This window comes from Malaclemys terrapin, chromosome 10 (genome assembly GCF_027887155.1).
Source record: "Malaclemys terrapin pileata isolate rMalTer1 chromosome 10, rMalTer1.hap1, whole genome shotgun sequence".
NCBI lineage: Eukaryota > Metazoa > Chordata > Testudines > Emydidae > Malaclemys > Malaclemys terrapin.
In genome coordinates, this window is record NC_071514.1 from 69,499,579 (window position 1) to 69,514,401 (window position 14,823).

The window sequence follows — 14,823 nt, forward strand, 5'->3', positions numbered from 1 at the left end:
AGTGTTCTTTTAACCCAATTACATATCTCTCATGATATTTGTTGTTAGCACAGTTCTTGGAGTCAAGCAATTATGTGAGAATTTCAGCTTTCATTTAAAAGAAGAAGTTTCTAGCCCTTGTGGTTGCTGAGAAAAGCTTGACGTGTGACTCAACTCCACCTTACGCCTCAGAATCCAGAAGACAAATTAAAAGAACCCAACATTTGTTCGTTTTTTTAAGTCTTGGGATTGGCTGGAAAATTTCATGATTTTTTGCAGCCTGACCAATAACGTTTGAACATTTCGTGCTGGAATGCTATTGGTAGAATTTCCTTTTAACCAGATACGTGTCTCTTCCCATGTCATTTTCTCTTCCTCCTTTACTCTACTGTGAAGTCTTAAGTACTGGATTTGTGGCATCGCATAAACATTTTTAGCAGTGTATGCTGTGCTGTCTAAGGCTACCTCTACACTACGAGGTAGGGGTATGAGTCCCCTGCTTGTATACACTTGCGCTTTCTCATCAAGCTAGCATGAGTATAAATAGCACTATAGCCATGGTAGCATTGGTAGTGGCCATGGAGGCACAGCTTAGCTATGTTGAGTGCGAATCCACCTTAAACTTGCTAGTATGTACTCGGCCGTCTCAGCCATGCCTTCACTGCCACTACTCGTTCTACTAAGCAAGGGAATCACACCTATAGTTCATAACTCAAGTCTTTATAACCAGGGATAAACCCAAACCACCCTGCTTAGATCTGAACTTCTCAACTTCCTCATGTTTATACCTGGGGGTTTGGTTCAAGACCATATCTATTTCTAGCTGTTCATGAGTCACACAGAAAGAGAAATGAGGCTGTTGAGGAATAAGCACAACGCCATACATAAATCCTTCCAACCACAACAAGTGGGTTACTAAAAGTGACTGGCCAGGTAAATGGTTTTTTGTTTTTGGATCAGTTGGGCCAAATCCTGCCCAGATTCATATCCATGTAAATCCTGATGACTTCAGTGGGATTGCAGGGTGTATGAATCAGGACAAGATTTGGGTCTTTATTTTTTATTCTTCAAGTGTGAAATATATGGCAAATGAACAAAGCCAGAGTAAAGGCGCTCTGGTCCTTGTGAAACCATTGCAAGGCTGAAGGATACAACACTCAGTCACAGTTGTCCATTAGTAGGAATAAGGGAAATGGTGGACAGTTCTGGTCAGCAGAGTATGCCCATATTCCACACCCCTTTGCAGGAAGCTGTGGGGTGTTTCATAGGGGTTAAAGTACCCATTTGGCAGATTCTCTGTTTGTTTGGGCCCCTGTGTAATCGATACACAGATTTTAAAGTGCTTTGGTGCTTTTTTCACTCTCGTAGATGTCCCAGGAATTGGATCTCAAACCACGTTTCTCATGCATAAAACACTGATTGCCCACATACATGAAATATTCTTCTGGGAAAAAATTCCCTGCACATGACAAATCAATAGGAATTGCGGCAACAGGTATTTATTGCTACATCCCTAGATATCAGGCTCCTTTTGTGTATGCATGATCAGTAGTCTTAAAATCTAAGGGTGAAATCCTGGACCCACTGAAAACAATGTCAAAGCTCCAACTGACTTCAGCGAAGCCAGGACTTCATCCTAAAAGTTATTCATGGCATGGACTGTGTAGATGGGGTCTAGCACATTGAGAAAGCTACTGGAAAACAAACAATAAATAGTAATAATAATTTAAAAAAGAGATTTTTTTCCTGTGTTCATATTTGACTTCCAAGCATTATCACGATTCTACCAGAAATAGTTTTTGTTTGTTTGCTTACTTTTAGGTTTGACCTTGCATATGAAATATCCCCAAACTCACTATAGAATATTCATGGGAGGAATAAATTCTATACCAGCCATATAATTTTGTTTGATGTTTGTGCCATTGTCATTAAAGAACAAGGGATTGAGATGGCTAGGATTGTATTGTGTTTGTAATATCTCCTTCGGAACACAGGAATTAAAGCAAGATAAGAAATAATTTCATTTTGCCTTTGCACCTGTTGTCAGGATGCTGCTGTTTTAACACACTGTAAAATGGGTTACATTTTGATCTTTTTCCCATCTTTTTTTATCTGTACTGAGAGTTTTTTCATGTTCTTTTGAAACAGCAGGGAATTCTGTACTTTTTTCACACCCAATTGCCTATCATACCAGGAGGAACTCTGCCTAATCTTGACAGACTAAGTAGGTGCTATTTTTTTTTTTTTGACACTGTTGCCCTCTGTACTTTGTACTCCATTTATCGTGGGGGGGGGAAGGCTAAGTCTAAAGGCTTTCAGTACAACAAAAAAGAGTCTTGGGGAGTGTATTGCAAAATTGTGTATACGAAAGCAGGTGTGATTTATCTGTTCCTATGGGTGCTCCATCATAGGATGTGCGCGCACCTGTGCACTCTTGACTGGAGACTGTACAACAGAGTCCACGGGCCTGGGCCTGGGCGTGCACAGAGCATCTCCTCATGCTCCTGTACAAGAAGAAGGAGAGGTTACTTACCTGTACAGTAACTTGAGTTCTTCCAGTTGTTTTGCCCCTATGAGTGCTCCACCTCCCTCCTTCCTACCCATCTGCTGCAGTCTCCAGTTTTGCAGTTGATCAGGAACTGAGTGGCGGCAGGTTCATGCCTCCCTATGTGCCCTGAGAGCATGGAGAGCTGCTCTGGGCAGGCATGGGCCCACAGACACTGCTTTACAATCTCCGTTTGAGAGCGCACAGGCATGCACATGTCCTGTGTGGAGCACCCATAGAGACAAAACATCTCAAAGAACCCAAGTTACTGTACAGGGAAATAACGCCTCCTTTTATTTGACATCATTTGGCACAAAGAGGAGACTAAAATTGAATGAATTATTGGCAATTTCAAATTTTCAAAACACATATAATCTGTGTTAGAGCTGCACTGTTTGTAGGAAACAATGGATGAAATCGCAGCCCCATTGAAGACAATGGGAATGTTGCCATTGACTTCAAGAGAGCCACTGTATTCAGTGAGTGTAGCCTCTCTTTCTGCACATATTTAGATTTTAATACATTTGCGTATTGTACTAGATTATTCAATGAATGGTTTATTCAGATATATTTCAGCCTAGAGATTTCTCACAAACTCTTCGCTGTACCAGTTGCATGAGTATTTGCAATTTGCTATGTGCGCTCTGCAATTGTTCAGCTACAGTCACAACAAGAAATTATTTTCTGCTTCCTCACTGGATGATTCCCACCAAGACTTTTCAAGATGGTTGCATAAATACTTCTGGAGGACAGACTCATGCGCATACCTGTTCATACAAATATTTGCCACACTTTCTCACCAAAATTAGTTGGTACCTACAGATGTTGGTCAAAAGTAAATAGCAGGCAGTGGATATAGTCAAAGCAGATATGTGGGTTTTGTTCAAACAGATGTTCACAAATACTTTTTTGTGGTATTATCTTAGCTCCTAGCACTCCTGCTTCAACACTGGCTTTTTGCTTGTGATGAATTGTTTCTCCAATGCATCTTTAAATTTTTGTTCATAGTGTAGTAAATAATGGTAACGAGGGGTCGGTAGGTGTGCAGCACATCTGAATAACTGTGAAGTCTCAGCAGCAAGCCTGTTAGGTACGAAGCCAGAAACAGGAAATATTTAGGAGAAGGAAACTGGCTGTCTGCTTAAAAAAATATACCTCTCTGAGCCAAGGACTTTTTTGTGATAAAACTTACTGGTCATGTTTTAATATCTGACAACTTCCTATGTCAGCAGAAAAGCTTTGTTCATAGACTTTGAAAATATGTAAAATAGGAGCCTTCTTTATTTAATATATTGCAAAAACTGTCGGAATATACATCTTTCTGCTGTAGAGATAGGAATAAAAATAACTGAGATTAAAATATAAATTTTGTGTGAATTACAAAATCAGTCAAACATTGGCCTTGACTTTCAATCGGATATCTTCATATATAAAATAATACATGGAAATCATGTTATAATAATCATTAACAATTGTTCACATGAAAATGAAGTTTTGGTTAACAGATAACACTTTAAAAGAGCTATTTAAAAACTGAGTTAAAAGTGCTTTCAAGTACTACATCTGTTTGTGAGTCCCTCTGCCATTTTTGTGTCTTTGCAATCACATTTTCCTATTTTAAAAATTGTTATTCTCTCCCTATGATGAGTCACACAAACAAGGGAAAGTAACTGCCTAGTATAGAAGAACAGTGAAACTTTCTGTTCACAAAGTGCTGTCAAATGCACAAAGTAAAAAGACTGGGAAAAATAGGGGGAAATAATGTTCTTTCTCTAATTTCTTTCAGGTATAGTAATCTTAGGTGTCACTTGCAACAATATTATGCTTCAGACAGAAGTATGATTTTCAAATTTACTGTGTTTCTTTAAAGTCCAAATATACGTTTAATAGAGCAGTTACTTGTGTAAATAATGTTTAATATCAGTAAATGTAACATAAAACAATTGTATAGGAATTAGTGTGAATATTTCACTTTAGAATCAGCTTTAAATATATTTATTATTTAGTTGTGGTTGATGGTGTATGTTCAATGTAGAATATCTGTCTTTATAAATGTAAATTTAGCAGGGCCAATGTAGCTTTGGTGTAAATAGGTCAAACTCTGAAATCTGTAGGTTTTTTCGGTGCACTCTGACAAGAGGGCAGAAGTGGCCCAGTATGTATTTGAGAACTATAACTTTGGGTTATTAATATTTGGGGATCAGTTAGTATCTGTTCCAAAACCCACTGAAGTCCGTCAGTCTTCCCATTGGGTCAGACCCCAATAAGGTTTGGAGCAATGCAAGTGGTTTTGCTTGTCTTAGTAGTTGACAGAAAGGTTTTCTCTTATCATGTGAGCATTAATAGACATATTAAATTTGATTTCAGAAGAGCAACAGGAGCTGGAGGCGGGAGGGAAGCATGAAAAAGTACCAAAGAGAAAAGAGATTTGCAGTGAGCTTTAGGGTTTTTATTTTATAATTCCATAAGCCTAACTGAAATGAATTTGTAAATATTTTCAAATGTTGCAAAGTGAGAGCAGGGTCTTGAGACACATGTACCCCTGAGCTGTCTGGACCAGGGGTTCTCAAACTGGGGGTTGTGACCCCTCAGGGGGTCACAAGGTTATTACATGGGGGGGGGGGGTCATCAGCTGTCAGCCTCCACCCCTAAACCCCACTTGTCTCCAGCATTTATAATAGTGTTAAATACAAAAGAAGTGTTTTTAATTTGTAAGGGGGGGTCACACTCATAGGCTTTGCTGTGTGAAAGGGGTCACCAATACAAAAATTTGAGAAACTCTGGTCTAGACTGCTGGAGTGTTAACCAAATGGAATCATGGTTGCAGAAGAGAAGATATGGGACATACAAGGATTCGAGATTATAGACATTTTTACAAAGTATAAAGGTAACAGGCCCAACTCAGGAAAGAATCCCAAGCTAGCCTTCTGTTTTGCAAACCCCAGCATTGCATCTGCAGCTAATTGTGGGCATAAATGGCAGCATTTACACATCTAGCTGCCTGGTTTGTGGACACAGTCAGACAGACACATATGAATGATATTTTTTGTGCCCACAATTAGATTCAGGCATAACCGTACATCCACAAAATGTGAGGCTCTTTTTGAAAATAAGGCTCAGTGTCTGTATCTGCATGTAATTTTACAAATATAAATCTTTGTCATTTTAAGAAAAATAGTTCATATATAAGTTTATTTACAGAACATTAAAATTAACAGATGCACTAAAACAAAATGCTTTTGATGTGGTAGTATATAGGAGATAATCAAAAGCAGGGCAATTTTATTTCAGTCCAGTAGTCTTATTTTAGCCCTTTTCCCCCTCCTGATTAACCCTTTAATCCATGCCATCCTTACTTCCCTGCTCCAAGATTTACTCACCCCATTCCTCCTGGTCAGGGATATCTTCATCTGATGTTGTTCTCAATTCCATCAAGTTCCAACCCTTATACTCCAACAGCCCAGAAACATTCTTGAAGGAAGTGGTTTGTTATCTACTCTGACAACTGTACATCATTGCCATGGCAAGTTAATTTGTGATTACCTGAACTCTGGAGACCTTTGTGTGTAGGAGCCTTGGCACCCTTACTTCCAGTTCAAAATCCTGGAAAACCGCTGAAGTTGTCCACTTTGGCTAACGTTAGAGAAATCTTGGTGCTAAATCCATTTTGTCTTTAATCTGGGAATTATCCTGTAGCTTTCCTATTGTGTAAAACCCCAAGAAGGACAAAGAAGATGGGAAATATACCATTGTCTGTGCATTAGCCACTCTCCTTCTGAAGTTTAGTATGGGATGAGGTTGGTGCAGTATTACAATTTGTAGGAGCTTAACTAAGCGTGAAATCTTGGCCTCTCTGAAATAAGTGGGAAAGCTCCCATTGAATTCAGTGGAGCCAGGATTTCATCCTAATTTATATATTTTGCGTGACTTGTTCTCTGAACATAGTTTGTTTGAATGCTGACTAGGTCTCCTTGTGGGCAAGTTTAAGCGTACTGTGATTTTGTCCAGTCTGGGAATTATTGCAGCACAGGTAAACTGAGAGGATTTGCCATTGAAACTTGTTAGCAGATTGTTGTTGCACCCATATGGTATAATGTAAAGCTGGGGTAGGCAACCTATGGCACGTGTGCCAAAGGCGGCACGCGAGCTGATTTTCAGTGTCACTCACACTGCCCAGGCCCTGGCCACTGGTCCGGGGGGCTCTGCATTTTAATTTAATTTTAAATGAAGCTTCTTAAACATTTTAAAAACCTCATTTACTTTACATACAGCAATAGTTTAGTTATATATATTATAGACTTATAGAAAGAGACCTTCTAAAAACGTTCAAATGTATGACTGGCACACGAAACCTTAAATTAGAGTGAATAAATGAAGACTCAGCACACCGCTTCTTAAAGGTTGCCGACCCCTGATATAAAGTATGTCAAGTAAAAAATTAGGGAGTATGAATTTATGTACACCAAACAGACAACCATCCTGCTGAAAACTATTTTCTTCCTTGGCTTAATATTGTACCCCCCCCCCCACACACACACACAGAGTCTGTTGATTATTTGGGAAAATATTGTATTATAAATAAAGCTGTAAGGCCAGATTCACTAAGACATCCCAGCAATGAAACTGGATATATTCTTTCAGAGCCCGCTTTAGCCAGGCAGTGGGCAGAGGGCAGACCCATCTACTATTTATGTAATTTTAGTGCTTGCAATTCTGTGTATTTATTTATTTATTTTGAAGGTAGTGATAGGGGGTGCCATTCACAACTAAGGAAGCTTCTTTTTTAATAATAGGACAAAAGTCAGGAAGTTCATGCAGACAACAATTGAGAGAAACCATATCACAGGAAAGGACTCTACATCCCTCTTAAATATGATCAATAACATCCCACTATTTGATTAAAATAATTCACCTAAAGGGTCATTTCCAGGTGCTTATTTTTTGACAAAAGTAAATAAATGACCAAACTTTCAGGCACGTTAATATTTGATTTGCAGATAACTGCATACATATTGGATTTGAAGATTACTTTCCAGAGGACTGCATTAAAATTGCAAGACTTTTCCATTATCCCTCATAATGGAACATGAAATTAGAAACTTGTTAAAGGAAAGAAAAAATTCTCAACTCTTGTCTGAAACTTCACATAAATTTCACTTTGTTAGCAGTGTAATTTTTCTAAGTTCCAGGACTGGAAAGGTAGATATTAGACTCCAAAATCAGTGGGATTTAGATTATTTTTACCATGCATTTTGTAATTAGATACAAGAAACAATCAGGTTATAATTCTGTCTTGGTTTCTTCATTAATTCTAAAAGGAAGCTCTAATCAAGGAGTTAGCTTGCTAATGGGCAAAACCTCAAGGTTCTAGGAGATCTGGGAGCTCATAAAGATTTTTGTTTTGACTGTTGATTCTTTTTTTCTTGGGGTTGTGTATCTGTGAGGGGGATGAGGTGCAGAAACGTTTTCTTCGTGTCTTAATGAAAGAACGGAGAAAAAATATTACTCGTAAAAAATACTAGTAGAGTCGCTTCTGTGAAGCTTCGCAACACTCAGATCTTTCAGCGTACCTCACTACTGACCTGAAATAGCATTTTGTTCCACATCTTGCTCTTTCTTAGTTTCCAAAATGTAGTGAACTGGCTTTCCTGTGTAACCATTGGGACTGCCATAGATAGCACCACACAAATGCTGGTTTCCTTTACCATTTTTTTTTCTGTTTCTGAATACTGTTGCAAATGTTCTATCTTTTAAATGTTTCTTTGTAAAAAGTAATAGATAATTACAGTGTTCTACAAAACCAAGGGGTTTTTTTTGGACAAATAAAACACAGGTCTTTTGCTATTGGCAACTCAACTCAAGTTAGCCTGCAGCTCCTAAGTCCAATAGGTTTTATGGCCTCTGACTAATACCTGATGGACATTTGCTGAGTATAGATGAGCCAAATGGCAAAGATTTGTTACTTCTCAAAATACACGGGCAGTCTTCAGTACTGAAAGTAGAGATCTGCATTATCACTAGAAGGCAGTACCCTTCCTGACATTACATTACTGGATCAGCTAATTTATATTCTCATTATTCTGCTTTCTAGATGGTATCACTTTCTGGGAAGTAATTCTGAAAATGGTAAAACAAATAGAAACCCCTTCATCAGGCAGTCACAAAGCCACCTGTGAGCATGCGACCCATCCTGCTTTCAACATAGCTTGATTTTTCCAAGTCTATTTCTCTTACTGTATTGGGCTCAAATAATCAGTGTCCATAACATTTCAATTCTAGCATTGCTTCTTTTGTCTGTGGGTCAGCAACAAACAAAAAAAGAGGCCCAGTGTTGTATACTCTAGACTTGAAAGTGAGGGGGGGAAACATACTTGTTCTATAACAAAGCAATAAAATTTTTCTTCTGATTATATGTGCCTTTGATAGAAATGTACGTGGAACAATAATTCAGCAAGAAAATAATTTCCATTTTCTGAAAAGTTATTAGTTATCTTTCAAAAGCAATTATTTGACTTCTTTAAAAGCGGAAATTGATTAAATCTTAAATATAAATACCTAGATTTTCTTAGTGATTTTTTATATTGCAGTTCTGTTTATAACGGGTTAATGAATGTTATAGACGTATTACAGACATGAGTAGCAAGTGTAGTGGATATTTATAACGACATCAGCAGTAAGATATAGTTGTTTACAAGCAATTGATTGACCTTTGGACTCTCTAACAATGTATAACAACTGATTCATTATTTATTAAAGTATTTATTAATCTTTTCTAAACAATTTATAAATGGAACACTTATATAAACCATAACCATTTATTTCATTTATCTGTAATAGCTTCTTTATTTTGAGCGTGAGTGATGATAAGAAAACACTAATTAACTTTTCATGGCTCCCTTTTCTTTTTCCTAGGTTTATTAGAAAACAAGGTTTGGACAGGCTTTTCCTAGAATGTGATACACACATGTGGCGCCTTGGAGACCGGAAAATCCCAGAAGGAATCACTCTGGATGGAGGATCAGACTGGTTCCTATTGAACAGGAAGTTTGTGGAGTATGTCATCTTTTCCAGTGATGATCTGGTGACAAAGATGAAGAGGTTCTATTCGTATACTTTGCTTCCCGCTGAGGTGTGTGGATTTACAGAAGCCTCACTCTTCAAAACTGTTGCTAGGCCTGATGCAAAGATCACTGAAGTCATTGGGATTCTCTGTGTTGACTTCAGTGGCCTTTTGATGTTTCAATTACTTTTTTTCCTTTGGTTGGTTATTTACATTTTGAACCAGTTAAACTATTACAGAGTAACCAAAACTTCAAGTTTCCTTTGCTTACAAATGTCCTTCTATAAAGACTTTCAAAAACTAATAGGGATGGAGACCCATATCCGTAAGTAGCTTTCCTCATCGCATCCATCCCTCTTATTTAAAAAAAAAATTAAGTACTTTACTTTAAAATGAAAGGTCTGCAAACAAAGATTTATTGTTCAATTCAAAACTCAGCTGGAAGGCACAGTCACAAATAATCTAGATCACTCAGAAATCACTCCAGCTCTAAGTGATGCAGAAGGGAGTGCAGACTAGAATTTGTTTCAGTCGAACATGTAGCAGTTTGTCAGGATGGGTGTGCATTATCTTCAGATAGAGCACACAGTCTGACATTTTCACAGGCTGTTATACACCTGCCCTGACAGGTACATTGCTCCCATGGGTTGTCAGACTCTTTCTCCAAGGTACTAACGTGCTCTATATGTTCCTGAGTATCTGTGAGGAAGGCTAACCTAATGACAATCTTTTAATGATATCAGCCTTCCTCGGTGGTGGCACGTGAGTCTTTGGTGGATCGATGAGACCAATCTTGCAAATATAAACCTTTTGTCATTCAGTTGAGCACAGTGGTTCTCATAATTTGATGGGGTTTATTATTCCACACACGTTAAATAATCTCCTTTTAATCCTATTTTTGCTAAAATTCACTTCTTCTCTCAACTCTGATAACCTTTTCATCCATTATCTTGCAGAGAATTTCTGTATCATTATGAAAGGACACAGGGCAATGAGTAATTGGGTAGTAGGTTTTTTTTTTTTTTTCTCTTGCTTGACTGGGAATGTATGCCTTTATGGGTTTAACCAGACAATTCAAGCGTAAAATCCATATTCACTGGGCTGTCATTTAACATTAAAAAAGGGTAGGGGGATTATTTGGGGGTCAGCCATGCTAATGCTATGCCATTTATTTATAGATCATGCTATAGCAGTTTTTAAAGACAAGTCACTGCTCCTAAAAATCATCTTTTGCAGAGCTAAGTTTGATCATTTTGCACTGCTGCCCTCCACAAGGTTTTCTTATACTAGGTCCATATGTAACTTCTAAAAATCATTCTGCCTTTGCTGACCTGTTAACCTGCTACATCGGTCCCCATTACACAGGATTTATGTAATAGCTGAAATTATAATGATATAATTAGGAGAACCCAATAGGAATTCCTTGCTGCCTTGAGTCAGCAAATAAAGACTTACAATTTCAGAAGTAATTGCAGGAGACAGAATGTCCTTCTGGTAGCTGGGGTGAGTGTTATTTTTCTGTATGAGGTCACTCGGCTAGCAGCACATTACAAGTAATCCTTGGTCTCTGAGGTAGACAGACTAACAGAAGAATTGATTACGAGGCTATTTGTTTTTCCATCAATAACAGTGGTGGAAGATACAGCCTGAGAGTTATCATAGAAAATGCTTTGAAATTTATCATCAACGTGTCTCCAAGGAAAACAGTTCTGAGCGTAGTAGACCACAGAGTAACTTTGAAGACAAAATAATAGGGATCCCTTGAAGCAGGAATTTCTCGGGCAACTGAAATAAATACAGCACAATAATGAGAATGGTGCCTTTCAGTTTCAGGATCACAAAGCCAATCATTCCAGAGGTCTAAAGAGCTAGAACGCTGCAGCCAATCAGCCTTTTGTAGCATGGGTTTACCCCAGACTTTATTATTGTTTGGCTGTGTCCGCACTGTGCTATGCTTTCTATCCTATAGAGAGGGGACCAAGGCAAAGCTGCAAGGGAAGGTAACTCTCTTACTTCTAGAGAGGATAGTCCAGGTCGGTCAAAGTTCAGGACTGTCGGCTGGTTTTCTGAGCTGAAAGTGAAGATGAAATCAGAAGTCTGCATTGCTGAATGTACTGAACTGTTATTTTCTTGCAGTCCTTCTTTCATACTGTCCTGGAAAATAGCCCTCACTGTGACTCCATGGTGGACAACAATTTGCGTATCACTAACTGGAACCGTAAACTGGGCTGCAAATGCCAGTACAAGCACATTGTTGATTGGTGTGGCTGCTCTCCTAATGATTTCAAACCAGCAGACTTCCACAGATTTCAGGTAAGTCAGCTTTCTGCTCACCATGCGTCAGGGGGGCTGGTTTTTCACTTCTCTATCTCTTTGATGTTGGGAAGCAGTCTAATTTCATGGCTATGGATTCAGGTTATGACGTAAGAATGTGTTTTCACTTTTTAAAAAGGAAGATTCTGACCCTCCTGGATGAAGGGGAAAAGCTTGAAAATGTGACCCGAGTGAACCCTGAAGGCTCAAAAGCCAAAAGGCAAATTAAAGGACTCCAACATTTGTAATTATAATTTTTAAAGTCATGATTTGTAAGAAAATCTTATGATTTTGGGGGTTTGACTTACGGTTTTTGGACACTTGTAGTTGGCAAAACTGCAGTATAGGAACCTTAAGACGTTTGATTTCCCCCTTATGCTACACTATCTAGGGAGGCAGACGAGAGCAACATTGGATGGGCAGCGGGTGTGATTGGGCTCTGGGCTGTAATAGGCCTGAGTGCTTGGTACTAACAATACATTACGGTGTGTTGCATAAAGCCATGTGTTACAGTTTATATCTTTTCAAGCATTTCCCAATGCAAGGGGCCAGTGAACCACACATGAGAGAGGCAGCAGGTTACTGGATCTGTAGTTCCATCCTCCAATCCCTGCAAGTTTCCCTGCACAAAGCCTGTTTACTCAGGCTTTGTGTGGGGCGGGTTGCAATACCTCATGAAGCATAAATGACAGCCAGTCCAAAACAGAGACCTTGTTTCTGTTGAAATATACTACACCTCTACCCCGATATAACGCGACCCGATATAACACGAATTTGGATGTAACGTGGTAAAGCAGTGCTCCGGGGGAACGGGGCTGCGCACTCCGGCGGATCAAAGTAAGTTTGATATAATGCAGTTTCACCTATAACGCGGTAAGATTTTTTGGCTCCCGAGGACAGCGTTATATCGGGGTAGAGGTGTATATACCAAGCATGGCTAATGTCAGTGACAGAGGCACTCACAAAAATGCTAAACAAAGCATTTACCCTAAAAGAGCTTCTCTGACACACCCAGGCATCCCAGCCTCTGACCCAGTCAAGAGTCCAGCGAAGAATAAGTAAAAAAAGCCTTGATAAACTAGAGAGAATCAGCAGAGTCTGACTCACCTCCAAGCTACAATATATGCGTTAACCACATTTCAGGGACTAATCAGGCAAACTGAGCAGTAAAAGCCCAGCAATCACATGCTGAAATAAGCCTGACAGATGCCTGATAAGAAAGTCCCTGAAATACACACATTTCACCACAAACATCACTCACAATTCCCAAAGAAATACAGTGTGCTACAGAGGGAGGGAATATCAGAGGGGCGAGCACACGATCTGAGCAGTCAGTAAAATGAAAAAGAATTTCTTATAATAAGATCTGTAGCACCTTTGATCTCTGCCACTCCCCAAAGCTGGTACACAAAACCTGAACAAGATAAAATAAAGCCAGTTTAAAAGCTAACAAAGTAGAATTAAGAAGTGCATAACTACTAAAACATCCAAAATTCTGTATAGTACAAAGCAGGAAGTTTAAAAGGGACTGATCAAAACCTAAGCGCCTCTGCCATAGATGGCACCTCTCCCAGAATCCTGTTAACACTTTGAAACAGCAAATCTATACATATAAACTATACAGCTAAATGATTGTTTTTCAGCCTTTTTATAGCCAATCTCCCTTCTCAGAGCCCTACCAGGAATTGTGAAATGTATAACCTAACAGAAGTCATGTTCAGCTGACACTGTTTAAAATTCTGTTCTGGCTCCTCTTCTGGGCTTCTGCACTTCTACATCTGCATATTCTTTGCTCGCTGCTTGACCTCTTATAAATTGTTCTAGTGCTGCAGGGGATCCGTGTCTCATGCTGACTACTCATCGTGAAAAGTTTGTTCCATCTCCCCAGCACACAGTGAGTCATCACATGCAGGAGAGAGGGAGCTGGCTCTCAGTATGGGAACTGGTGCAAGAAAAGGGAAATTTCAGCTTCTGTCCCGAGTGCTCTTCACAAACTGCTTTGTACAGATTGACTGTACTGCATTGTGCTTAATTGGTCTCCATGTAAGTTAACATGGCAAAATCACTCCTCACCCATCCCTCTCTACCTTTTATCTGAATCTAGTGGCCTAATTAGATACAATGGGCCATGTTCTGTTTTCACTCACAATAGTTTTATACCTGGGGAGCATCCACTGACTTGGATGGAATTAATCCTGACTTACACAAGTGTCAGTGAAGTGGATAATCAGGCTATATATATGTGTGTGTCCATTCATACATACATACATATATACATATATCTATATAAAAACTTGATTTGCCACATGAGAAATATGTTTGTAAAGCTCCTAGAGGAGTTCATTATCTGGGTTGAGTCACTGAAGAAAAAATTTAAAGGCACATATTTAAAGAAGGAAGAAATGCAGAAAAGGGAAACAGATACTCCCGACAGCTCATTGTCTTATGTTCTCCCACTGAGGTTCCCTTTATCCCCTCTTTGGCTTGGTCAGGCACCCTTACTGCACTTTGTGAAGGATATGATTGATTTTTCTGTTGTTTTCCTTGTTTTCTGCCAATTGGGCACATGTGGATAACAAGAACTTGGTGTTCTCTGCATCCAGGCCTTCTCGTTTCCTCACCACTGCAATTGAACAATAGGGGTCTCTGGCAGGGGAGAGAGAAAAGTTCTCCCACTCTGTAGGGAGTGGCTGTCTTTTGCAGGACTTGGCAACAGCCCATTCCAGGAAAGCCAGTGCAGCTGGGCAGCAGTCATACTCTCTAATAAAAAAAGAAACCCCTCAAATGAACACTTGCTAGTGCAGAAGCCATTGTCTTTGGAAATACAGAGGGTAGAGACTTCAGGAAGCAGTAAACATTGGTTATGTATCTTTGGTTCCTCTCATTTATTGACCAGTGAGGATAAATCATCCTGAAACCAATCCTG

At 39.2% G+C, this 14,823-nt stretch overlaps 1 protein-coding gene across 1 annotated transcript in view; it reads left to right on the forward strand.

The window, feature by feature from the left end:
* Positions 1-14,823, forward strand: part of XYLT1 (xylosyltransferase 1) — a 321,898-nt gene that overhangs the window by 265,366 nt on the left and 41,709 nt on the right. The window contains exons 7-8 of the mRNA XM_054042319.1: positions 9,437-9,653; positions 11,721-11,897. Coding sequence (XP_053898294.1) covers positions 9,437-9,653; positions 11,721-11,897 — 394 coding nt within the window. The remainder of the gene's footprint in view (positions 1-9,436; positions 9,654-11,720; positions 11,898-14,823) is intronic.